At 44.7% G+C, this 26,472-nt stretch overlaps 1 protein-coding gene across 1 annotated transcript in view; it reads right to left on the reverse strand.

Moving 5' to 3' along the window:
* GDPD5 (glycerophosphodiester phosphodiesterase domain containing 5) overlaps window positions 1–26,472 on the reverse strand; it is a 179,076-nt gene that overhangs the window by 30,237 nt on the left and 122,367 nt on the right. Inside the window, exons 3-8 of the mRNA XM_085300572.1 lie at window positions 25,652–25,755; window positions 18,444–18,537; window positions 17,730–17,789; window positions 14,109–14,207; window positions 12,833–12,926; window positions 8,848–8,993 (exon numbers count right to left, since the gene is read on the reverse strand). Coding sequence (XP_085156698.1) covers window positions 8,848–8,993; window positions 12,833–12,926; window positions 14,109–14,207; window positions 17,730–17,789; window positions 18,444–18,537; window positions 25,652–25,755 — 597 coding nt within the window. The remainder of the gene's footprint in view (window positions 1–8,847; window positions 8,994–12,832; window positions 12,927–14,108; window positions 14,208–17,729; window positions 17,790–18,443; window positions 18,538–25,651; window positions 25,756–26,472) is intronic.

Below are 26,472 nucleotides of genomic sequence, written 5' to 3' on the forward strand. Positions count from 1 at the left end.
ATTACAAATGTTCCAGTTAGTCTTAASAGCAGTAAATAACAATAATATTTTTAAAAAGCCTTAAACCTGGAAAATTTATGAGTCCTTATCTGTAAAAGCCATAGAGATAAGTTTTAATTTAAATTCCTTCCTGTTAAATGGAGCAGACAGTAAAAGAGTTAGGGGCTATTTGAACAAACAACTACAACATGAAGAGAAATACTTTCTTCTTCTGCAAAAACAGTGTAGCCAACCTTACAAAATACATAAATCAAAACACAGACCAGGAAAAAGGAGACAACCATCTGGATAAAAACCTGAGACATTGCTATTAAACAAGTCCGCTTCATAATAAGCAAATTTTAAAAATCATTTTCTTTTTTTCAAATTTTGCTTTCAGGTTTAGAGCACTCGTAACAACCTTTTTCCCAGTTATCTCTACCACCGTGAGGATCTGCGAGTATCCACCAAAACACACTGAATATTCCCAAGTTATGATTTTCAAAAATTATTTAGGAGTTGGAGAGAAGAATAATTTTAAGGACAAATACCTAAACATACAATGCAAGTAAAATACAAAGTACATACAAAAACCTGRTCAGGAGTTTAAAGCATCTTTAAGGAACATCCATTTTCTTATTAGCTGGCCAACTTAGGTGCTCAGGTCAGCAAAGCTTTGCTCTAAAAGCAATCAGACCAAATACTCTGCTGTGAGCTGTCTACAACCGAACCTTCACATAGCTCTGGTATCTCTACACTGCATTCCTCTGGCCCAAGCCACGCATCAGTATTTGTCCATTTTTCTCTTTGTTTACCAAAAAAAAAAAAGAAAAAAAAAGAAAAAAAAGAAAGAAAAAAAACCCACCACTGCAGCATGTTATCTTCCCAGCAAAAGCTCCTAATCAAAGAGTGACTTGTCTAAGAGGACATGAGAGGTAACACCCCCATTACACCCTCTTGCACATGGCAAGGATGGGTCACATAAGGTCGGGCTAAAAGAGCYTTTCCTGGTAAATGCACGATGCCAGAGCTGCCAGCAGGGAGCAGCAACCGCATGAAGATCCCAGTCAGGCAGATCAGCTTCATCTTGTGTTGCTTTCAGCATCTCAGGTTTCTCCCCAAGTAGCTCAGGTTTCTCTGGGTGAACACTGCAAGGTGATCCTGTCTGTACAGAGCAATGCTCAGTATTTGCTTTCAGAGGCTTCAGCAATTGCACAGAAATAGAGTGAATAGCATTCAAACCAGAGACCACTGAGACAGAAAGACCAAAGGGCAACACACAGATGCCARCCTGAGCTGGAAATGGTGGGTGGGTGGATGCAACATAAGGCCAAAGTCAAGATGCCACATCATATCAAGTAGTGATTGAACCTGGACCCCTGCGAGCAGCCTCATCAGGGATGAAATCATATCAGGAATAGAACAGTAAAGTGTGTTATGTAATGTCAGTCAGCAATGTCAGTAGTGTCCAGTCAAGGAAGACTGGAAAGAGAGGCTTGGACTAGCCTCACCAAGCGATCAATGTAAAACCCTTCAACAAGGGTAGGGCAATGACGGGAAACACCGCTGCTACCCCACATATGACCAGGAGCTCATCTTGCATGGAATAAYGTTAACAAACGCGATCACTGTTGTTCCTCTTCTGTAGGAGCGGGCCAGGGTGACCACAGTCTTGTCCACATCCAGCCGAGGCACTGAACTCTGGCACGACAGAGGCCTAATCCAGTGAGGACACACAGGCTCTGCACGACTGGAAAAGACTATGTGCTCATTGATAACAAGATTAAAACACTCCTTGCCTCCTCCTCTTTCAGTGTATTTTGGTTTCTGCAGATCCAGGATCAGTCCTTGGTTGGATGCCAGCCCTCAAGATGCACTCAATTTGATGACCCCAGAGGAAGCTTTAACCTACAAAAGCAGGGGGGCCACAGCCTCCACTTCCGAAGGTGCTCAGATGAAAGAGCCAAACAGATCTGATGTGGCAAATCAATAGGCAAGACACTGGGGAAAGGCAAGGTTACATGAAAGCCACAAAGGAAAACAGGCTCTCTGGGATGGGCTTCTGGTTCATCAAACTGGGTAAAATTGATAATCTGAAGATAGTGATGACACTGGCACATCTTAGAGGCAGTGCTACAGTACGAGCTCTAGTAAGCTGAAAACCAAGATTTTCTATCAATTTCAAAACTCAGCGCAGTTTGGCCAGCCCATTCTCAACACTCCAACAGATGCCACYGAGCCCAACCTCACAGAGAGGCAACCTCAGCCCAAGCAGCGTTGCTGTCTCATCTCCAGGTCCTTCTGAGCTCCTCAGCCGCTCTGAAACAGCAAATAGCACTGACGTCAACAGAATCACTCCCTGTAACTCTGTGCCCACAAAGGCATGGGCTGGTTAGTCTCTGTAACGCTATGTTACTGTTACTTGACAGCCCAATTCCCGTATGTACCATATCCTTCCGCAAAGTAGATTGTAAGTCTTCCAGGCAAAGACCTCATCTTCTCGTGAGCATGTCACGRGTAAGTTCCTAACCTGGCCAGAGCCAGTCACCCTTATATAAATAATTACATCTCCAAATCAGTCCATCATCAACGCAAAGAGCTGTCCTCTGCTGTCTCTAAATCTCTCCATTGCTCCCAGCCCAGAGGGGACAGAGTGAGCTGGCATGCAGGGCTCGTCACCGCCAGGCTGATGACACAAGCCAGGAAAGCAGCAGTCAGAAGCCAGGAAAGCAAATTTAACCCTGTCCCCTGAAATCAGACGGTGCCTATCCCCGGAGGATCCCTTGGCACCACCGGGGAGCCAGCGGTCTGTCTTTACAGCGACTTCACACACCCTGCAATGCAAAAGGGAGCATCAGGACAACAGATATTTCTGYCGTCCCAGGCTGCCTGTCTCTCTAACAATCTCCAGGGAAGAGGCAGCTGAGAAACAAAAATCTAGTATGTTTAGGGCAGAGCTGCACACAAGCAGGAGTCACTGCCACAGAGGTTGCTTACTGACTTTAGTGTTGATTTCTTCTCTTTTTTCCCCCTCTTTAATTTTTAAAGCAAATCTGAAATAAACAAACTTTGCATTTTTATTTCCCTGTCTCCTCCCAGTCCCTCTGATTGGTTTTGTCCTGGATACAATACCAGCCCAAACTCAGGTTTGCAACACTCCAGGGTAACTGGACACAATCAATTTCTTAAGGAATCTGCGTTGAAGTGAAGGAAGCCCTGGGACATAAAGCAATGATTTCCTCCAAAATCCTCATCATATAAACCATGACAACATCCACTGAAAGCCACAGACAGCCCCTGTGAAGGGTTTCTAGAAGCAGGGTTCCTTCTTTCTCTGTGCGGCTTGATAAAGTCATCCCTTGCAAAAATTAGTATGCTATTCACTTCTTCTTGCTAGATCAAGAAGATAGCAAATAATGTCTTGAAAAATTAATGCATTCTGACTATTTCTAAGCTTAGAAGTCAGTTGCGAATGCTTTAAAAATGGATCACTGAAATCAAGAACTTTGGACCTTCCTTAACAAACATCCTCAAAGTGTACTATGTAAAGTGGCAGAGCCTTGCTACAGTTGGACATGACTACACTGCATTTTCCCCCTAATTAGCTAGCTTGGCAAGAGCGTCAAAAAAACAAAACAAAACAAAAAAAAAAGTATCATTTGCATGTGCAGGGAGACTAATGAAAAAGTTAGCACAGACAAACCAAATTCTTTGCAAACCATAACAGCAGTCACAGCACCACTCTGGCACTGTGCACTGAGCTACACCAAAGGATTTGATCTTTGTTTTATTAACAAGCTTTAAGAATGTTTTCTGATCCTTTCAGAATCAGTAGCATCATCATAAAATTAAATTTGTAATTTACTTTGCTGACCAAGGAAATAGCCCTCGAGAAGACAAACGAAAGAATCAAGATATTGATATCAACTAGGTAACTACTTGTAGAGGACGGGAAAGGCAGCAGAACCTCTGAGTTGCAGGAGGTCCAGGACACCAACACGAGAACAGCCAGCCTTGTCACACGGTGTCTTGCCACAAGCTGTCATCATCATAACAGGAAAGTGCATGGCTCTGCATCAGTATCAGGCAACAACAATACTTGTTCTTTTTATTATTATTATTATTATTATTATTATTAAACAGCATCTTTAACTCTCCAGGAATTCCAGGGGTCACATGCATAAAAGCCAAAGCCTGATTTAATGACAAACTACCTAACCCTACACAGATTTATGTTGAACACAGTTGAACACAAGCCTTTCTCCAGGTCTGATGGAAGGCAATAATTGCGACCGTTCATTGCTATCAGTTAGACCAACAGGCAGGTTAACTGCAAAATATTTAACAGCTGAGGGTGCACAAAATGCTTCTTGATTTCAGCAGCACAAGTGATACAAATTAAAGTGGTTCAGAGCCCTTCAAAAACAAAAGCCATTCCAATCAGATAGTGGTGAAGCTGRTGGTACCCGAGATAAAAATGAAGGCCCTCAAAACAAAACAAAAAAAATAAATTAAAAAAGGAAAAGCCACCAGCTCTTCTATACTTAGACGACAGCTCTCCAATGAGTCATAACCACAAACAAAATCTTCTCTACTGCTCTCATCAGTATCTGGTATCGTGAAACATCAACTCCACACGTTTAACGGGTGCTTGCTGGAAATTTCCTGGGACCAGCAAGATATGCTCCCTGCCAAGGCAAAATATTCCCATGCAGCAAAGAAAAAGGCAAAGTATAAGAGCAGTCAAATGCTGGCTGCCCATCAAGGAGGCTCATCCCCCTCATAGGTACATTCCTACCCCCCCCTCAGGTCATTTGCGTTTTCTGCCAATTGCCCTTTTTCACCTCTGGAGGTTGTGTAAAGCCAACGCTCCTGAGAAAGGGTCACCCCAGCCCGATGCCTCCGCGTGGGCAAGGAGCTCAGAGAGACAGCAGTGATCGAGAGCCGAGCGCTTTGGAGATCCGGAGCCCTTCCGCACCCCGACAGCTGCTTCAGMACCGGCTTTCTCAGCGCTGTTAAGACACGTCGAAAGCCAGCTGTCTAGGTGGTTTGCCAGGAGTGTTTATTTTGATGCTATTTGTAGCTGCAAGCTCTGAAACTAAGTCATTCTTGCCTCCAACACTCTTGGCTTGTTTCCACGGGTTTACCCCAATTATTTTATTATTATTATTATTATTATTTAGAATAACCAGTATTTTATTTGGTCCCAGGAAAGAGAGGTGACAATCTAGGTTTCATGTAGTTTCCTAGGAAGATAGATACAGTTAAAATAAACTCTTGGTGTTGTTAATCCTTTTGGTGATTTACAGAACAAAATTGAAGTCAARAATCATGGCTTAATTTTTCTCATGAGGGATGTGCATTGAAGATCAACAACTTAAAAGCAAACAGGACTCAACATCATAGATAGCAACTTCTTCAGGCCCCAAACCCAAAGACTACCTGGATCAAGTCTCAAGCATTTTGTGAGAAAAAATATCTGGGAGGAGACTTTAAAAAGACAAAAATGGCAGTAGAAGTTGGTGTCCTACTGGAAGTTCCTCATTTCCCTTTCAGATTTGGTCCTGGCTCCCACCTTCCACCTTTGTTTCGATTTATCCTCAACGTAAGTGACACACCACCACAGGGAGAAAACAGTCAAGTCTGTTAGCATTGAAAGCAAAATGCAACTAGACTGCTGCAAGAAGTAAAAAAAGACTGCTTTGAAAACCAAAGACACCAGATATCAGCTCATAAAAGCGTCTGGGAGGTTTAACTTGTTMACATGAAATGATGGCAGCACCCTCGTCTCATGCTTTAGGGTATCAGATAATTCCTCTACCTGTCAGGGCAGGACCCCTTCAAACTCTGGACATCACGTGGTTATGAGGGCTGGTCCCCTCGAGTTAACCCTGATGCTTCCCTGAAAGAGTCCAGGAGAGCAGAAATGGATCTGGAGGCTGGAAAGTTTTGTCTTTTAAAGGAACCTTTAAAAAGAGACTACAACTGATCAGCTAAACCCCTGCTCAGAGAAAGGACGTACTTGTCACAGTGAAAACTGGGCACCACTGGACAACATTCAGGCAAGGGGAATTTAAGAGGAGTCATTCAAGAAAGCATTCCTCACAATGAATTAAAACACACAGGGGAASAGGATGATACCGAAGGGATTTTGAGGAGGGCTACTACATGCTGGTAGCTACATGCAAGYCAGTGTGGAACCAGTTGCTCTCCTGTACTGCAAGATGTCCATGTTTCCTCTAGGTGTCAAAACAAGGATGCTTTCCAATCTTCTCTTGGGATGCTACTTAAAATGCAAGGAGATTTTCCTCCACCAGTGTTTCAAGGCAAAATATAAGCTATATGACCTCTATTTTTCACTTTCACTCTCCACATCTCCCTCAGAAAGCGTGCACATCCATGGTTTTCCTAGAGAACTCTCCATTTCACACTAGAAGAGTGCTCCAGCTCAGGCTAGGACAGAGCACAAAGATCTGCCCGAGTCCTCATGCTGCTTGCTGCAGAGGGACCTCAGCTGACTACCGTAGGTAGGGTGGAGAAAAGATCTGAAGTGATCAAGTGCATCTAAATGAAATTCATTTTTTCTGGCCAGACTTTTTGCATCACCTGCAAGCTGTTCCCATCAGCCCCAGTAAATTGTTTCAGGACAGCCAGTATATTCAACCATCTCAGTCTCCTTTGCTGGCTTTTGTCAGAACAACACTCAATTCCATTTGTGTTTTCTTAGTATAAGGGTGTTCAACATGCAGATACAGTATTACAGAAACAGCCTCGCCAGCCTGGCCAAGCACCAGCTATCAGGCTCTATCAGATCAAGTATGCGTCTGCACAGCTCCCAAATCACATTTGGCCTGCTTTGGGAAATCTGAAGCAACCGTCGCTAAAGCAATGCTGTTTATCATCTTTCTTTCCACTAGATCCAGTATCACCTCAGGTCCCAACATACCAGGGTCTGCAGAGTTTCAGCCTTGACATTCCCTAGGGGAGGACATCTAAGTTCTACAGTCCAATCTCTAGGCTTTTATCTGGGCTACTTCCTCCTCTCCAGCTCTGCTTGACCATTTCTCCAGACTAAAGCTACATGCGCCTGGGCTCAACAACGAAAGCGCAGTAAGTCTTCTTGTGAAAACTAGATTCTATTAGGAGAAATGCCTTTTGACAAGGCATTACAATCATTAATTCCTAAGCAGGTATTGCTAGTACAACCTGGGAATTTACACTKTCCATTAGATTGAACTCTTCAAACTCAAGGTGACATTTGAGATGGTGTCAGGCTGGGCAAGAAGGAAAGTACAGMAGAAGGTTTTAACCACCTTTCTCTGGTTCTCATTTTTCTTTTGATTGCTGCAATTAGTTTCTTACCCCATCTCAGTTTCACTATTCAAGGGCACGGTCAGCTGAGCCCCAGTTCCACACATGGTACAAACCATCCTCTACCACTGCACTCCGCACCATAAAATGCAAAATAGATCTTTTCCGATAGGTTTATTCTGTACATAAGTAGTGTTTGCTGACTCCATACAAGAACAAGAAACAAATCAACAGACCAAGCCTCTGCCAGGGCTCTTGTTCAAGATAAGGCACTCTAAGGTTTGTCTAGTCCAGTTCAATCTGGAAGACAGAAGAATTTGGTTTGTTGCTTTGTTTTTTTAAAAGGCTACAGGGGGGCACACAGGTCTAGAAATCTAACAGGAAGACAGCATYCTACCATGTTTTTGTGATTTCCTGTCGTGCAGGAAGCACACAGACCCATGTTCTCACATGACTGCTTCTGGGCTTCAAGTTGATACAAACTCAGCGGGACAGGAAAAAGTGTTTGTCATGCCCAGAACTTTATTCCACCACCCACAGAGGCAATATAGTTAAAAGAGCAGCTCAAATTAAGCTGGAGTTTCAAGGGATTCCTTAAAGAAAAAAAATCATTAAAAAAGCAACAGAGAGAAAGAGAGAGAGAGAACTAAAATAAAACACTTCTGTGTCACRGCCAGCATCCATCTCACCTAGCAAACTCCTAATGCACACTCTTGGACTTGGAGAGGAGTTCAAGTATGCTCCAGCTTGCCAAATAGGTTTTGGCAGCCTGCCTATATTTTTTCTTCTTTGAACGTCAGCAAGAAAGCCAGCCAGCTGCCTTTGAAGTCATTTGCAAGACCAGGGGGTTAGTGCTGTAACATACAAGTTTGTCATAGGCCAGTCAATGTACAGGTGGGAATGGAGCTACAAATATGCAGTGGATCTAGGTGCAGAAGCACCCAGCCTAGAGCACACCCTGGCCAATACAAGGACTACATGACAGCATTACGCAAGCCCAGCGTTGTGCCCAAGCCAACAAGCCCATTCTGCAGTCTGAACGTGTCCAGACACGTTGGAGGAGAAAGGACTACATCATCATTATTTCAAGGTCTAGCTAGTGGGCAGATGAGAGAAATTTTTCAATACCTCACTCAGCCTGATGATCTCCAACAGAAGAGTTCATCACAGGCTTTTTGCAGACCGCCACATGTCTGAGGCATCGCGCTGTAGGTTGGGTATAACCACTGCCAGTGATGTCCCACAAAGGGCACAAACCCAACCCTCTAGGTCTAAAACCACAAACCTCTAGTGCTGCGGTTCAAGGGCCAAGCAYGGAGAGCAAAAAAAAAAAAAMCAGCAGAACTTCTAGCAGCCAGACCCATGCCAGGGCACAAAATACCCTGAACAAGTCAAAGGYCATCCTTTTGTTTGTACAGCARCTAGTGCAGGTGGGTCATGACTTGACTCTGGGAGTTGACTCCTGTTTTACCACCACAGTAATTTGGGACAGAGAAGCTACCATTATCACGTAGAAAAGTCAAACAACACAGCACTGATAAAAATGAAACTACTCACCATTGGTGCTCCACGATGACCTATAATGGCCGGCTTTGGTCCTAGAGCCTTCTTCTCCATAATGCAAGGGGATGAAATGGTGAGAGGGACGAGGTAAAGTGCAACTACAACTGCGAGGTATGCAGTGAACATCAGCATCTGAGCAGCTGAGGCAAAAGAGAGAAAAAGAGCTAGTGAAAACGCTAGTCTAGACTTCCTCATACCACAGCAGTGGTATGTCAAGGCACCATCTTGCTCCAGAACAGAGACTTGTTCACAGCCAATCCCTCCAGCAAAATAGCAGAGCTCTGTTTGGCATCAACATATTCCATTAAAAAAGTCCATTTGAAATATTCATGTCCTGAGGGAGATTTTCACTTGATCTTTTTACATTTTGGGAAACAAGAAGTTAAGTGCACTGTCTGAAACCCCAACAATATAACCAGAGCACTGCTGATTTTCAGTCTTTTGGGTGGGAGAGCACCAAATATGGGACTTCTTGACAATGGAAATAAGGCATCAGTTAAACATTTTTGCACCTCAAGTGCCACACTGGTGCGTTTAAAATTGCTTTGGTTTACCTTGGTGGTTCACCAACATTACCCATTTCAGCCAAGGTAAGGCCACTTCAAGTGCTTCTGCATCAGGATTTGTGCCAGTTAGAACTGACTTAATTTGCAGTGAAGTTTTGCTGGTTAAGGTGGACACATCTGAGTAAGTCCCTTGGGCTGGGGTGGTGCTGCATTCCCCAGGATCCCACTAAGCAGCTGCATTACAGGGCCAGAAAATGTAAGGAAGAAGGTGCTGGATGCAGTCCTGGGACTTTCTGTGCAGAGGCAAAGCCTTTGACTTTCAGTGACTTCTTGCAAACAGCCACACTGGGAACCTTTAGAAGCRCAASAGGCAACTTTGAACTCATGAGCTATTTAGAGTCACTTGAACCCACAAATATTAAAGCAAAAGACAACTTTGGGGKTTTTTTTTTATTACTATTATTTTGCAAGCTACTTAAGACAGTGGAGCTTGAGGGAGAACCGCCAAAGAACCTAATTAAAAAAAATATTTATAGTAGAGGCAAGATGGAGAAAGCATTTTTTTTTCCAAGAGAAGGATGGATCAGCCCAGCTAGGATTCTGACAACAGCTGATCTAGTTTCACACAAAAATGAATGACATTTTGCTTCTAGCATCCAATAGTCTTATTCAAATGTTTTCCTACATGCCAGAAAGTAATAGTAGCAACTTTGCCAGCTCTGGCAGAGATGTCAATATCCCACAGAGCACTCAAGGAACTGAATGTTGCAATAGCATCTTGCTAGGTGAGGTCATGTTGTATCCTGCACCACAGAGGTATGGTACCCTAGAGCTGTGTCTTACCAGCACTGAAACCTCCAGAAGCTGTAGGACATGGCCCTGACCCCATCCTTGCTCACTCCAGGAGCACAACACACCAACCAGGCTTTCAAAATCAGCCTAATTGTCTTCAAAGTCCCAGGTTGTGCAAAGAATTTGATCCTTTCCCTTATGTTACTGCAGTTCAAGGATTACGCAGCTCAGATTCAGATCGAAGTGCGCAGGCTTGAAAATATTTTGATCACTGGACTGTACTCACCCATAAGGGCAGAACTGCTCCTGGCATGGATAATAGGCCACTTTAAAATGGAACCGAAAACCACAGCCAGCCATGCACACAGGACAGTGGAGGTCATACCAAAAACAAACAAGACCCCAAAAAATCACAACACACTAGTTCTCCCCACAGAGCAAGAATGGAGTGAACCAAGAGCAGTAATTTCCCCTTTTCATTTTATTAACGCACTGTTCCTTGACAGAGAACAGCAGCTGTAATGCCTTCAGCATACCAGTAAGGATGAAGGTGCTACACTTTGGCAGACACTGCCACAAAGCTATCCGGCAGATGATGAGGAGGACATGCAGAAGGTGCCTGAGATTCATCTGGAAGTCCTACATGATCATGAAACACATGCAAAGTACATGCTGTTCAGTTTGAAATGGGATGGCCTGTATTGAAGAAGTTCTCCTGGTGACCACCCAAGCCAAATGAGGAAGATTAAAGCTCTCACTTTCTATGACATGCAAACACAAACATTGACATTTAGATACAAGCTATCTGTCTCCACTCCTCCTGCTCTTCAGGACCACAGTGGTGTAGCCTGCGATCCTACAAGTACAGATCTGTCATACTCCCTTCACTATTCAATGCTTCCAAGGCTGCTTTGAAACCAGAAGCAAGCTTTGAAAACAAGCTACTATCTTTTAAAGCACTGGAGTCATTCAAGAAACATCTATTCTTTGGGCCTAGAAAAAGTAGCAAAGAAAAAGAAAAGCGCGTGTAAATTTTATTCAGAAAAAAATCCATCTGTTGAAGTTCAGATGCAAAGAAAGGACAAGAACAGATTGTTGCACCAATGACTCCAGCTGCACCAGTTATTTCCAGATTACTATTACTGAGTGAAATGTTGCTTTCCCATTATAAGGCACCATAAATTCCAGTCTAAGGATTTTGTAGCGATTTCAGTTCTTCACTTCCATTTTTAACACTGTCATGTCAAGCATGTCTGCACCAAAAGGTCTGTAAACTCCGCCAGGTAGGATATCTTTCACAAGTAAAATGACCTCTGCACACACAGGAAACTTTAGGATCAAGTGGTACAAAAGAAGTACATTTTTCCTTTAACAATAAATAAATAAAATCCAGGAGCAGAACAAAAGAGATTTCTACCTTACTAAGCCAAGAAAAAAAAAGGGGGGCCATTTTCAGAGAACTCAGCTCAACGAAAACAAGTACGAGGAATTCAAAAGGAGCCCATAAAGTCTGCTTTAGGCATACCTGCAAATCCTCCCTCAAATGGCAGTCTAATTACACACTAAGACATATATTTAAGAAGAACCAGGTACAGCTTTACTGGTATGTTTATAAATTAAACCATAGCAACTCTTTCTTTGAAAGGTCTCCCTGGATATTAAGTCTTTCGATCTCCAGTCTTCTTCAGACTCTGCTTCCCTATGCTTAACATCCACTTCTTCAAAGTCTTTCACAACTGCTGCCAAATACTTCCCAGGCTTGKATTGTGCTGCAGGTTAAATACCAATTAAAACCATTTTTATGGAGCTGGCACAACAGTTTGAGGATATCTGTGACATCCTGAAGAAAAACACTTCTGAGTGAACAGAAGAGCAAACTATTCCCCAATAAAAACAGAGGGAACAGGCCAGGACTGGGAAAGCCCATGGCAATGAGGCAGGGCTGTGGCAAAGCACAGAACAACTTATTTCAGTGGGCAGAACCAGCAATAGATCTGGATTCAGTTCCTGGCTTTGCTGGGTGACACTCATCCAGGTGACCGCATGCCCTTCACCTGTCTGGTCTCTTTAGACCTTATACCATGTTTCAACATGCGTTTAAGCAGCACATGATCATCTGGGGTCCAGATTAGCTGAGCCTTCTAGATACTACTGTAACACAAAAATGCCCACAAAGGCCTTCAAAAGGCAGGTAAACCTAGGAACCAAGGTGAACAAGAGCCAAGAAGCCCAGGGAAGTGAAAAGTGCTTATGAGATACAGAGAAGAACACTGTGCATTAGCTGGGAATGGCGTAATTATGTTTTCTAAAGCAGAATGATAGAAATTAAGATGCTTTTATCCACCTCATCATTGAAAWTAGACCTTTCACCTCCAGGTCTGGTGCGTTTCCAACACCAAAGCAGCAGYTGTGGGGATCTGGATGTATCCCCAGGTCAGGTGCACCTGCTCTGGTTTCAGCAAGGTTTTCCCAGAGAATATAGCCATGTCCCCAAGCTGGCAGGTGCAGAGACCGCCCAGCTCTAGGAAGGGAGCTTCAGGGCTGTCAGCCTTCCGGGTTGGTCCAGATCCCAATGAGGGGAACCAATGTTGCTGACGGACATCTGACAGCCTCCAATCACGATACAAGAACATGAGTGGCACATAGGGTGAGAAAGACGACGATGACTAGCTGGTACTCACTGGCTTTCTCTGTTCTTGCGAACTGCCCAGCTATCAACCACGACAGGGCCGTGACCGCCGCGAGTGCTCCTATGTGCAGGAAAGGAGCTGTGGCCTGCASGACATGGGAAGAGGAGAGAGAATCTGTTACGAACACCCAGCACCCTCCAAATTTGCTCACCTTGCAGACTCTGTAGGGCACCAGCTCACTCCATTTCAAACTGGATTTCACTGCACTCCTATATTGCGCTTCTGCATCCATTTTTGGCCATCGCTTGTTCCTAACCCTGCAACTGCCACTAAAAAGGCAAAGCAATAAATCTCTAACCTCCTTCTTAGGGGAGAGCTCACCCAAACAGACAGACATTTGAAACAGGTCTCCTGAGACGCTAGGCAATTTTCAGTAAGACTCTTGGTGCCAACTGAGTTTTARATTTCCTGTAGTCCAATTGCTCACCAGCTCAACACGCATCACCAGGTAGTGTGAGATAAAGTTTGAGATGGGTCCTATGAGTCACGTTTCTGCTCTCCATTTGCCTTCCTAAACCTTTAGGAGCCAGGGAAGAATCAACCACTTTTGAGAAATGTTGATCACTTGCGGGAATGTTATTTTTTCCCCCCTGTGTATCCAAGCACTCCCAAATACAGCAGTGATCATCAGTAAAACTCCAGGCCTTTCATAGCCAAAATTYGTTTGTACACCATTTTGAAGAAGAGGAAAAAAGGCAAGAGAGCAGCTCAAAGACATAAGCAGCTTGTAAGGCTTTTCTGCTAACACTTATACAGCCCTCCAACAAACCAGAAGCGGTTCTTAAAATGGGACTAGAGCACACACACTTTTTTTTTTTTAACGTACAAACATGTAGTGTAAAAATAAACCCAGAGAAGCGTTCCCAYGAGGCTGGAAAGAGCATGACATTTCAGGCCTGGACTCCATATCCAGAGCATTACTAGCCAAACCAAGATCATGGCTCTTTCAAAAAGGAATTGCCCTCTCCTTCCAGCAGCTCTGAGTCACTCCCAGTCTCTGTATTTCCCACCTCCAGCTCTGCAGCCAAGCCCTGTTTTGAGTTTAAAGAAAAGAACTCAGAAGACAGGGTGATGGCCTTCAGGAACCCATGGGAGTTTTGCCACAGACTTTCTCATGGCCAAGACTTCATTCTCACTGCTGGGAGAGACTGAACAAACACCAAGAGAGGGTTTTATACAGCAAAAAGACACAAAGTCCAGAACAAGTAGCTACACTGATCCATCACCTCTTTCTCCACCCAGAAGAGCATCCCTGCACACAACTTACTTGAAGTGAAATAAATACCATCTCCCATTCGTCGTCCCAAAGCTGTGCTATCGATGACATGGTCACCACAGTAGTTATCAAGGTCGTCATCAGGCCAATCTGCAGCAAATATGAGTGTATTTACTTACTGGAGGCTTTGCATCATTATCATGGCAGTTTTACAGATGAGAAAACAGAAAGAGAAAGCTTTTCAGCACAATAAATGACCATTTCCTATAACAATCAATCTTAGGACCCATGAGGAAAGAGACTGTATTTGTATGCTCTCCCAACAGTCCCTCCCACCACTCCCYRTTTCCCCCACTGGAGACAAAACGCYGGGCTTGATGGTCCCAGAAGGGCACACTTTACGGGTGATCTCTCACTCTCTTCACACAGCAGCCAAAGTTATAGAGAGATGAAGTGATTTGCCATGGCAACAAATCAGATCGGAGGTTAGGGTCAGCCTGACATCTTCAGCAGATGATCCTGGCCTCTCCCAGCCCTGCTGCAAGAGTCTGTGATGCACCAATGCTATGAAAGGTCGGTGGACTTTGCTACAAGCTCAGATTTGCCTCCCCTCCACTTCTGCTCACAAATAAGCCTTGAAAACACACAGCAGACAGCTATCGTTGCACTTTAGTAAGGAGTGAATGCATGTGCAAATAAGTCTGCACATCCCCACCTCTAAGCAGCCACTTCYCAAACGTAGTTTGACACAACTTTGTGCGTGGATGTGACTTCAGTTAGGTCTGAAACAGCAACAACTGTGCTGTTATCATCCAGCCACATTGGCTGGAAGTGGTAACAGGGATATTGCAACAAGAGGAGAGACTCTGGATGACCCACCAACTGAGCTGAGATGTCAGGACAAGATCATCAGCCACCTCCCCCAACCCCAAGTTTAAGCTGAACAGTCCAAAGAAACAAAACAAAACAACAACAAAAAAAACCCACTCTATTTTGAAGGTTAAAAGTTCAAAAAGTTCAAACTGCCTTGGACACACCTCAAAAAATCTGGTAGGCTAAATCTAGCCTGTCTCTGTCAAAGAACAGTTGATCATGCTCTGCCTCGCTGTCTGGTATCTCAGCTTCTACCATACTGCAAGTCTGCTAGATTCAGAGGATGATGCTGCTCTATGTCTTGATCTTATGTACTGCCTAGATCTGTAATCCTTCTGGGAGATTTAGGGAAAAAAGGGGCTAAGTGACATATAATAACGAATTGATCATCTAGGATGTACAGGACATTTCTAGACTGAGTTCAGATTTTCTTAACAGCTTAGATGCTTCTTGTCAGAGCAACAGGCAAATAGGAAAAAAAATCTATTTTCCCATCAAATACACACACACGCTCCCAGCATTTACAAAAATCTTTTCTTTATGCAAGAAAGGGTAGTTTAGTCTCAGTTTCCCACTTGCCATTCCTCTTCTCCTGGCTACCCACAGACAGATCTGTCAATGGTTTAGGACTGTAGGACATCAGTGGTTTACCCTGAGCCTCCACCTTTTGGAGAACACAAAGCACACGGGGTAGCAAAAGGAGACAAGGGAGATGGCCTTTGAGATTACACTCACATGAGCAAGGATTGACCTTGTCCAAGTCTGAAAAGGATCCATCAGCCAAGAGGTTGCTGGCAAACTACTTACTGCCCACCTCCGCACATGTAGCCAAGAGCTGGATTTTCTTGTCTGTTCGAAAGACAACCCTTGCTCACTATAGTGGCGAGCCACAAAATGCTTAATGAAACCTGAGATACAGTACAAAGAGAAGACCCAGCAATAACCCAGGAGCAACGGTGCAAGGCACTGGTGGCTGCTCATCTGCTGCGTGCACATCCATCAATGGCACAGAGAACCTGGCTGATTCGATTAGAAATCGTCAGATTATTGGCCTCTAGATTTGGTCTGGAGACCTGACACAACATGGAAGGGGGACACAACATTCTCCCTACCTGCATGCACATAGATGATTACCCTATGCCAAACAGCCTTGCAGTAGTCATTCTGCTCCCGCCTGTCCTGTGGTCAGACCTCTGGGCTGCCTGCCAGAGTGTAACATCAGCATAYAATATGGATCAAATGAACTTTGCATCCGTTTTATATCCAAAGCTGAATTCTCAATTCGGTGGCGATATAGAAGACCTTGCCAATTAGATTGCTATACACCCAATTCCTATGGACACTCCTGTCCTGATGGAGGTGTCGCACACAGAGGTGTCGAAATACAAATGCATCTCCCATTACATCWTTTCTGTCTTGCATCAGTTCTCATTTATTGCTTCTTACCCTCCCCCATGCATCTKCAACTTTGCTTATGATCCTCAGCTCTTTTTGCAAGATCACAGAAGAAAGCTGGAAGGAATCATGCTGCTCGAACAAACAAGCCTTTCCCCACACATTTTAATCTATTTTTGAAGGTAATTCAGCATGGCTACAGAGACAGGAATATTAACTTATTTGTCTCTTATCTCATCCTCTCTAGAAAGCTGAGGGAGGTGTAGGGAAGGGGAGAGGCCAAGCAGCACATCTAAGTTGTGATGAAAGTGGGACTTTTTTGGAAGAAGGGAAGGAAGGATGGGTTTCTATAGGCAAGRGGAACTAACTGATCTCCAACACATTCCTCCTCTCGACTTACTCATCCAAACCCACCAGCCACCTGGAGCATGTCTGAAAAAATACCATCTCCCCAATAAAGAAACATATGTTAGACTCAAGAATCAACAACTTGTTTTTCAGCAGCAGTCAGATGGCCTCCACCCCCTCTTTGCATCGCATCCCCTTCTCCCGAGGTGGGAACGTTGCCGGAAAGAGGAGGCTCAGGAAAGGAAGGGCCGAGCAGTGCTCTCCATGGCTCTGGGGGAAGATGCATCTGTTCAGACACTGATCCTACAAGACCTTCTCATGCGCAGAACAACCAATTTCAGGAGGCACTATATGTTGGCAGATTCAGGACTGGTCCCTTAATTACCTAGTAGCAGACTAAGAACAGAATCTTGCCAAGGCATTTTTTTCTTTGGTGCTGTCTCTACCCACAGCTTCCTAGCTACCATTCCTATCCCCATCTACCAACCACCAAATCAGTATCTTCTATAATTTACTGAGATTTTCTCCAAACTGCTCAACACACRCTCATGCAAATCAAGGCCTTCTTTGGTTTCAGCAAACCCATACCCCAACCCACAGACTGAACACCTACACCTTCCCCAAGGTTTTTCTGCAGTTACTCCAAGCACATCCTAGATGGCTTCACATCTGCTAAGCTCCTCTGCCAGAACTGAGTTCAACAAAGAAAGGGGCACAAGAGAGGGACGTTACAGAGTATTACACCGAGCTGAGACAGAAGTCGGGATACTCTTGTGACATGGTGTTTCCTAGTCTTCAAAAATGGGTCCTTCATTAGCAGAGACAAAGYATTTCACCAGCTACAGATGAAAGTCTTTGTCCCAAAGCTCTGACTGCCACTACTGTATAATTTTGCTCTATCCTCTGAGGTGAGGACACAAGCACTGCAGCCRCCTTAAGGTTACGTACTTCCCCAAAACACCATAGCAGCAATAGTAGCCTGCGGACCACTCATTCCTTAGGCTCCTATGTTTTATTGAGATCCTGTTCAYTTCCAAATGGAGAAGAGCCACTTACCTTGTGAAGCCAGTGCAGGTTCATTTGCTGTCCCACGGCTATGTGACATAGTGCTAGTATCTGGAAAGAGGAGAACAAGTCAGACAATGGCGCATCACAACCATGAAGTGTTTGYACATGCAGGAACATGACAGCAACCCAAAAGACAATGACAAGCCAGGACAGAAAGCAGGGCTAGACTGGGTTTGGTGACAACACCCAGCTCAGCTGCACAGACAGATCCTCTCCAAAGCGAGGACAAAGAGGACATGGYCGAAGAAGCCTTGACCACCAAGAAGCAGAGAGTTTGGTCCATCCATRCCATGGACTGCAAGATGCACTGCCTGCATGGGGTCAAGTATAATATTGCTGCCTGCATGGACACCACCTTGTAGCAACCTGGGATGCTAGGGAACAGCCTGCACTTGCAATTCACAGATGCATCAAAGTTGGGACTGGACCATACCAGGGAAACAAGAACTATGTTTCTCTGCAAGCTAGCTACCCCACCAGCATCAGGGCCTCTGTCTKTGCTCTTGACCATCTGAGCTCAAAAGGCTATGTATTTTTCACTTTTCTTTTACTTTAGGCAACTTAAGGTTTTGAGAGAGAGRGAGGGAGAGAGAAATTACTTCTGAAAGGAAAATTGCTCACATCTTACATGGACTGAGAAGTTCGTGCCCTTTATAAAAACACACACACACCTTTTACAGATAGCATTTTTATTTTACTCACCAATAACACTGTAATGTATGTAAAGCCAGCAGCAGTTGTTACAAGTATTGGAATGGACCAGTCACTCCAATATCCCATTCGGTTATACAAAAACCTGAAAAGTAAGTATGAAATAGAGATTAAGAGGGGATTCAAGACCATAGCATTTCCACTAGGATTAAACAAAATTTCAGAAAATGTGGCTTTCAATTTCCACCATACCGGTTAGAGATAGGCAGCAAAAAGTATGAGTCATTTTCAAACAAAACACAGTGTTTGTGCTTTGATCCCTCATGGGAAATTAACTCTGCAAAGAGGAATCAGACAATTATGTCAAGCACAGCAACAATGTTACTTTAGGAAAAAATGCATTGGACTCTGCTTTTTCAGAAAAAGATATTCCATGTAAACAAGAGAGAAATGGTATTCCTACGTGTATTGTAATTTGCTTAAACAATAGCTCRAAAGCTGTGCTACATGCTCAGAGCCTAATAAATACAATAGAGAGATAGCATCAAGGACAGAGGAAGAAAGTGAGTGGTGGTGTGCTAACTGTGCTATTTACTCAAGGGCCTAGCTCTTTGCACAGGGATGAGGCAATAGTTGGAACTGGATCTCCACTACATATYGAAAGATACTCAGTATCACTGTCTCTTATTCAATAAACTGAAGAAAAGATCCAGCCTTGCAAGAATGGAGATGGTCAGCAATCAGCCTCAAGACTTCCAGAAACAGGGCTGGCTAGAGGAGGACATGCATCTTTTCAGTCTTCCCCTCTCCATCGACTGAAGGATTTGCCTGCCCAGCCCGAAGGCGGCCTGTGGGTTTYCTTTTCAGTGCATTGACGTGTCCTTCTGTTTGCTCTAAAGCTTAAGAGATGGGTCATTCAATGGCTCCATGACCCCACTGCCCAACCTTGGCAAGGGGCAGCCGCAGTGTCCTGATGCTCTGGAGGACAGAGCAGGGGCTGAAGTGAGGTTAGAGCAGTATTGAGATAGAGGTGACATCCTACCAGCAATATCTCCAAAGCATTGAACCAGCTTCTTGGGTTCCTCTAGACTGTCACTTGTCAGCAAATTTCTCACAGTTCCCCTATGCACAAGCAGAACAGCTACCACTGTGTAAAGCTGAACAGCACAAAAATATAGAAGTCACATGCTTTACCTATAGCCTAGTAGTCACAGCACTGCTCTAAAACAGAGAAACTCACGTTCACCCYGTGCCTTAGGCTTTGGGATTGCAGTACTCAATCCCCACCAACTCTCTGGTCTATAGGCAAGGGGTAGACTCCATCCTCCTGTTCAAACTGTGAGACTGCAGCAATGAAAGTTAAATTAGAGCATGCCAAGGGCATAGTCTGAATTGACTGGTCCAGTGACCTCGGATCTTTTCTTCAAGGGTGGAAATTTGAGCCTTGCGAGGGCTGTACACAAAGCAGAGGGTCAACCATACTGAGTAGGCAGTAGGTGGCAAAATTTCCAAATGTTCTTCACCAGCAACCCCTGTGACAGAGATTGAGAGCAGGTTAATAGAGGCCTACAAGGAATAGTCTGGCCATAGCTAAACCAGCTTTAGGGTGATGAATGGACAAGGTGACCTCCAAGTTTTTCCAGGTCCATTAAAGGTCASTGATTCAATCTTGCAGATAAGCCAGTTCGCCTTCACTCATGGGTTGGACTGACTATATGTGATGAGTGTCCTTGCTGCTTCATTTCCAGTGTCCCCTTTGTTTCACCTCCTATTCCTCATCACCCCTCTCTCCCTTGTAGAAAGTCTTATCTCCCCTCCTGTGTCCTTCTCCTCAATCCCTACTGCCAACACTGATGCTGACAAAAAAAACACTAACCAAGCCACAAAACCAGCAACTCATCCTCATGAAGATTTTATACTCCTAATCTCGCTCCTCTCCTTTACTTATTCAGGTATCCTCTCCACTCTCATTCATTAGGTTTTCTAACTCTGATTTCGGAGGGTGGTTTATGCCCTGCAACCTGTCTCTCCTTGTTGCTTTCATGAAGCCACAGAGTAATGACAGCTTTATGAAGAGGTATACTGAGGTATACCAGAAGAAGCAGACCACTATTYGCAGTGGCAGCACTCTAAGAGACACTGTCCCTCATGCCTGGCAGCAGGTCTCAAATGTCAAATTTGCATTTAAATAGCCATATGCTTCCCAATAAAGCTGTCCTGGCGTTGGACTAGAAAGTTGTTAAAGTACATTATAGCAATACACAAGATAGGTCAGAAAAGATAGTTGGCTGAATCTAAGAAAAGCGTCTAGAAGTGCAGAAAGGAATATAGCYCCAGGGAACATTACCCTCCCCAAAACCATAGAATCGTAGAATCAGTAAGGTTGGAAGGGACCTCTGGAGATCATCTAGTCCAACCTCCCTGCTCAGCAGGGTCACCTAGCCCACCTCCATCCTAGTCTCTTATACTGGGGGGAGTGGAGGAGTCATATAGCAACAGGATTTCTACGTGCCAAGACTTTTGAAAACACTCCAGATCCCAATATTTTTCTCAATAATAAAGCCACAGCACGTGCATGCTTCTCTCTGTGCCACCCCCAGACACACGCCTGCCAAAAGTATCACTTCTGTCAGTCTCCCAGAGGATTTCCCTCTCCCCATAGCCAAGCCAAAAAGGTGAAATAGCAGAGATGGAGCTGAGAACCAAAGCAGCAGCACACAGATGTGTGCTGAAGCTGTCAGAAAGCAGGGACACTTGCGACACCACAGGGACCACCAAAAGAAACACTTGTGTTCCTAGGGCTGCTGCTCAGATGTGGCCCTCAGCCTTTTTATGCACAAAGGTCTCTTAAAAGAGAAAGATAATCTGCACACAATCACAAACAGCTGAAATTACGCTTGAGGACTGGAGGAAGGAAAACACTCTCRAAAGAGTAACAGTACAAACCAGGAGGAGTGAAAACTGCTTTTAAAAAATCATATTATTGGAAGTTTCTGCAAACCATCAGGAACCACCATCATCTCAGCACAGGAGGCAAGATGCTTGCACACTAGTCCACTGGCTTCCTTTCATCTCATGTATCAAGGCTGTCTACGGCCACCTCTGTGTCCCAGGTCCAACCCTGCTCCCATTGAAACAAGCAGGAATCTCCCAAGAGCAGGGCCCTCAAGCATCCCCTGCTAGCACCAAGGCCCCATCACTCTAGRAGAGATATGGGCAAATCCTGGAACCCCTCCTTGTAATGTCTGAGCACTCAAATTTGACCCAGGTTAAAACATCCCTCAGCAGATTTTTAAAAGAATCATTGGGTTGACCTGGACCAGGGTTAATGCCTCTGAAAATCCTCTGGTAGAGCAGGGGCAGGGCAGCTATGTAGTAGGTGGTACAGCAGCACTGATTACATGYCTACCAGAAACATGGAGCCCTGGAGCACCACGGGGCTGCTGTGACCTCCCATGCACTTTTGGACAAAAGGGCTGTATGAAGCCCATCCTGACCCACCAGTCTTTGGGATGAGACCTGCTGAGGAGCAATCAGGTTCATGGCCCTCCTAAGCAGAGACTCCAGAAGGTGGAGCTAAAGCAGACCTCACTGTATTAACTGATTCCCACAACATAGCAGATATCGGGCCTCTCCATCACCTGAAAACTCAAAGCTCAGGACAAAACTGTCCCATCGTCTTCCCCTGGCTCTACTCATCAGCTCATTCAGTGAACTGGCCAAGATCAGGACCAGTTTTAAGGACAACTGTTCCACTGGACTAGCAATACTGCTGGTAGAGAGAAACGAGCAGGTTAGAGACTACTTCCTCCACAGCCTCCTCTCCAGCACCCAAATCCAGCATCATTCACCAGGCACAAAATCCTGGCTTGACGATTGCCGCATCCACTACATCCAGGAATAAAGCTCCCATGCAGATCTGGAGAGTGCAATCCTTGGGCTCAACACACCCACACAACCTGCATCCAGGCTCTGCTCAAGATTCAATGAGCCACRGTGAAAGGGACACAAGGGGATTCAAACATGTGCTTGGAAAACTGGGGGAAGAAAGGAAAGAGGGTTCCTCTAAGTTCATTGTTCACACCACATCAAGAGTTTCCTCAGCTCAGCTTCAGTGCTTTTCTCTCTCCTTTTTTTTTCCCCCCTCTTTTTTTTCCCTCTCTCTCTGATGTCCCTTCAAGTTCCCCATCTGAGAGCATCAGGTCTCCACTTGATGTGGAGATGACACTTTTAAAATGCTATCTCCATGGTAGTTATGAGCCAGATCAGCCTTCTGTCAAACTACAAAAGAGGAGTTTTCTACATAGACTCGTATTTACAGTCCTTCTCCAAAGAGGATGCAGGCAGGCTCACAAACTACAGCATCTTCCACATCAATCAAGGTTGAGCTTTCCTCCTGCTGCTGCACATAGCAGCAGTCTTTGTACACTGAAGATTTGAAGTAAAATGTAACTAAATATAGACACACAAAAGGGAAATGCCCAAAGCAATAAATTAAAAAATATTTACTTTAAAGGGCACAAACCCCTTTCACTGAGAAGAGCCTCAATGCATATTCAGGGTAGGATGCCTTGCAGATAAAGAACAAAAGATTGCAGCAACACATGTCAGGGTGCCTTATCTTTCTAAAGCCCATGTTAAMCCCAGAAGAGTCCCTTAAGTTTTTACAAGTTTAGAGGCCAACTCCTCATATTTACAGCCCTACCACTTAATTTACATATTTAAGCCCTACCACTGTCACAACTAGCCCTACTTTAATCAGGGGTTCAGTCTGCTTTTTACATAGGTTAGTCCATACACTGCTGGATGCCAGATGCCTCCGGAGGTACATCTGGAGTTATATGAGGTACCAGCATTTCTTCAGCTGCAGTAGTGGGACAAGCASAAAAGGCTCAATGTAGTTGTCTGCATGTGACATGAGAAAGGAGAGCTCATGAGGACAAGCTTTGCAGGGCAGGACCCAGCTCAGTAGCTCATCACACCAACGTGACAGCAATTCTTTATCCTTCAGGGAGTCCATCAGCAGTTTGCTGTGCTGGGTGCTGTGCAGAGACTGTGTTTGCTCCAAAGAGATCTTCCTCTAGACTGAAAGAGGACACACCTTGCAAATAAAGAGTCATCAGGASCAGGGGGGAGGCAACAGGAACAACAAGCATCAAAGAAATACTGTCCACAAAGACGAACTAGAAGCGACAGCCTCTGAGGAACAGCAAAAATGGGGTTTCTAAGAGTTGTAGCAATCAGCAACAGGCTCACAGCTCTGCTGGGACCAAAATGATGCTTTCATCTCTTTTGCACTTCATCTGGCTGGGAATTTTCCCCTAACAACTGTCACATTTTAACGGAGCCCACACATCTGCGATGGGGAGGGAAAAGGGCCAGGCTCAGCCTGAATGCACCCAGTGGAAATTGTTTCCTCCCTCTCTGGAACCAGTATGGCTGTAATTAAAATCTCACCCCATGTTATCATCCTCCCTCCCAGCCTTTCCACAGTATTTCAGGCTGTTTTTAAGAAATCCTGCTGTTTTCCTCAACCTCTGGTGTCAGTACATGGAGAAGGGGTCCAGTTGGGGTTATGACACACACAAAGCACTGGCCTATTTTCAACATTGAATAGCAGTGCTTGAATAGGCAGAATTAGCCCTGCTATTTTGCATCCAGAGAGCCTCTTTTGTGGCCATTACGCTCAATAAGAGGGCTTTCTTTTCCAGCGCTGCCAAATCCAGCAGGGTTTCCAACACCCTGTGCACACTAGGTTGCATGTCAGGAGAAGAGGCTTTGGACTGCAGGTGGTATGAGGAGTCATTTAAAGGCCAGGTACCTCCTGTGCACAGAGCAAACACATGCACCTCCTCCCGTTCCTGCATGAGGATTTGAGAACCCCCAAATTTCACCACATCAGTGCTGCAACAACCATTCATAGCATTGCCAGGGCATTAGTTCATCTCTGCATGATTTAGCAGATCTTCTCAACTCTGAATTTACGAGAACTTGCCTTTGCACTGGAGCGGGCTAAGAGCRCTTATATCCTTTACTGAAGGTATAAAATAAGAGAGAGTCAAAAAAATAGAGCTACTKTTGCCTTGAGCAGGAAGGAATATAATGTTGTCAGTAAACTTTCAGGGAGGTTGATCTGCATGCCAGACTTCTGTTGATTGCATGGCATCTGCAGTAAGTGTTTACATCAGCTTCAACCATGTTGCTGAACCCCTGAGCACCAGCCTTGTTGCCATCATATCAAGGATGCTACACAGGAATGCTAGGGCTGGATTTGAAAAGAAACATAGTGTTTCCTTTATGTTCATATTATAAATAGTAAGAGCAATAGTAATGGGTTTCAGTCCCCCACAAGTGTATGTTTGAGCAAAGAAAACCCACATTTGCAAGAACAAGAGAAGGGACAAAAATGACTTGAAACTGAGCCCTGCTTACCTCTTCCTCCTCGGCCAATAACCTAAAAATACATGCAGATGAAGAGCTATGTGCACCCCACTAAAACCTCACACAGGTGCTTCTTCAGCATGTAGAGACACTCAGACACGAGATACAAGCTGTTACTGCCACTGCAGGAGCCCCCAAGTCCTGGATGTCCCAGAAGATTGTCAAGAGCATCCCAAAAAATACAYGGTCTACTCCAAAGTCAACAGCATCCAGCAGATCATAATGCACCCGTCTCCCCTGTTTATTTAACCGGTAAAGGAAGAATGATTTTCAGCACYGGGGGAGGGGGACTAGCAACCCCCTAGCACATCCCAGGGGAAAGCTTGTTTTCAGCTCCATTCAGCATTGCAAAATTTTCCACACCCATGTCTGCTTCAGGCTGAATTTTTTCTTTTATATTTTGTGGAAAGTTTCAGTCAAATTGCTCGGCCACTTCCAAAAACAGCCAAGTATACAAAAAAAAAAAAAAAGAAAAAAAAAGAAAAAAAGAAAAAGAGACAAAGAAAAAACAAGTAACAGCTTTTACATGATTCCAGTTCCACCTTTGCTTTCACTTGCTGTTTACCGGGGAGCACCTGCCCAGAGCTCCATTATGGCCAAGCAACAGAGATGTGAGGCCATATTACATCTATTAGCGCAGACACAAGAAGCTCCCATTAAGCCTCACTTTCCATTTGCTGTCATTAACAAATGCATCAGAAGGACCCAGATGCATCCAACCTGCTTTGAAAGAGCTTTTTAGAGGCACATGGCAGCAGCCAAACTTGGTAAGAGCTTGCCACTCCACCTGTCTTGCGGCAACGAGGATCTCTACTCACCAGTTGATTTCATTGTAGTCATTATGAACTTCCCACCAGAAATAAAACCAGACCAGCGTCAGGAAGAAGGAGGAGGTGAGGATTAGGAACCAGAGGCGCTCCCACTGCACAAAGAAAGAAAAATCAGCGTTAATACTACCGCCTCTCAAGGCTGACTCCCCACCCAGGCCCACACCTCACCTAAACGCAGGTGAGGTTGGCATGGATGAACTGGACACTTTCAAGGGTGGGTTTTGCTCCAATGGGTATCAACCTCTAGCTTGGCTGCAACAAGCTTTCCAGGCAGCATAGCCTGTAGGTTACACGTTGTAACAGACCAAACGTTTGATATAATAGCCTCAATTTAATTAGGTCAGAATTCAGTCTTTCCACAGATTTACAGATCCCAAAAGACTCTGCAGACATGGCCTAACACTGATTATTTTRGACAGCCATGCAGAGATGAGGAACTGCCCTCAGCACAGCAGAGGTGTCAGCAATGACAGCTGAACTTGGCTAGATGTGAAAAACAGCGCAGCTCTGATAGCTGGGCGAAGATCACACCTCCTCTTCTTTCTCAAGACTCCTCAGCTCAGCGAGAGATGGGGGAAAACAGCCTTCTCCCAGCCATGGGCGATGCTCATCCTGTCTCCAGCCTGGTCCCATCTGGGTCATTTCCTACTCAACCACACCTCACGTAGGGCAGCGTTTCTCCAGTTCTCGGGGCGTACGGAGCAAGGCAGCCTTTCTGGGTAGGGAGGTGGGTTTTTGTTTGCTTGGGTTTTGTTTTGGGAGTTATTTGGGGGATGGGGGGAGTTTTTTTTTTTTTTTTTTTTTTTTTT

The sequence above is a fragment of the Rhea americana genome, unplaced genomic scaffold (assembly GCF_003343005.1).
Source record: "Rhea americana isolate MKP2758 unplaced genomic scaffold, rheAme1 scaffold_165, whole genome shotgun sequence".
In the NCBI taxonomy this organism is placed as follows: Eukaryota; Metazoa; Chordata; class Aves; order Rheiformes; family Rheidae; genus Rhea; species Rhea americana.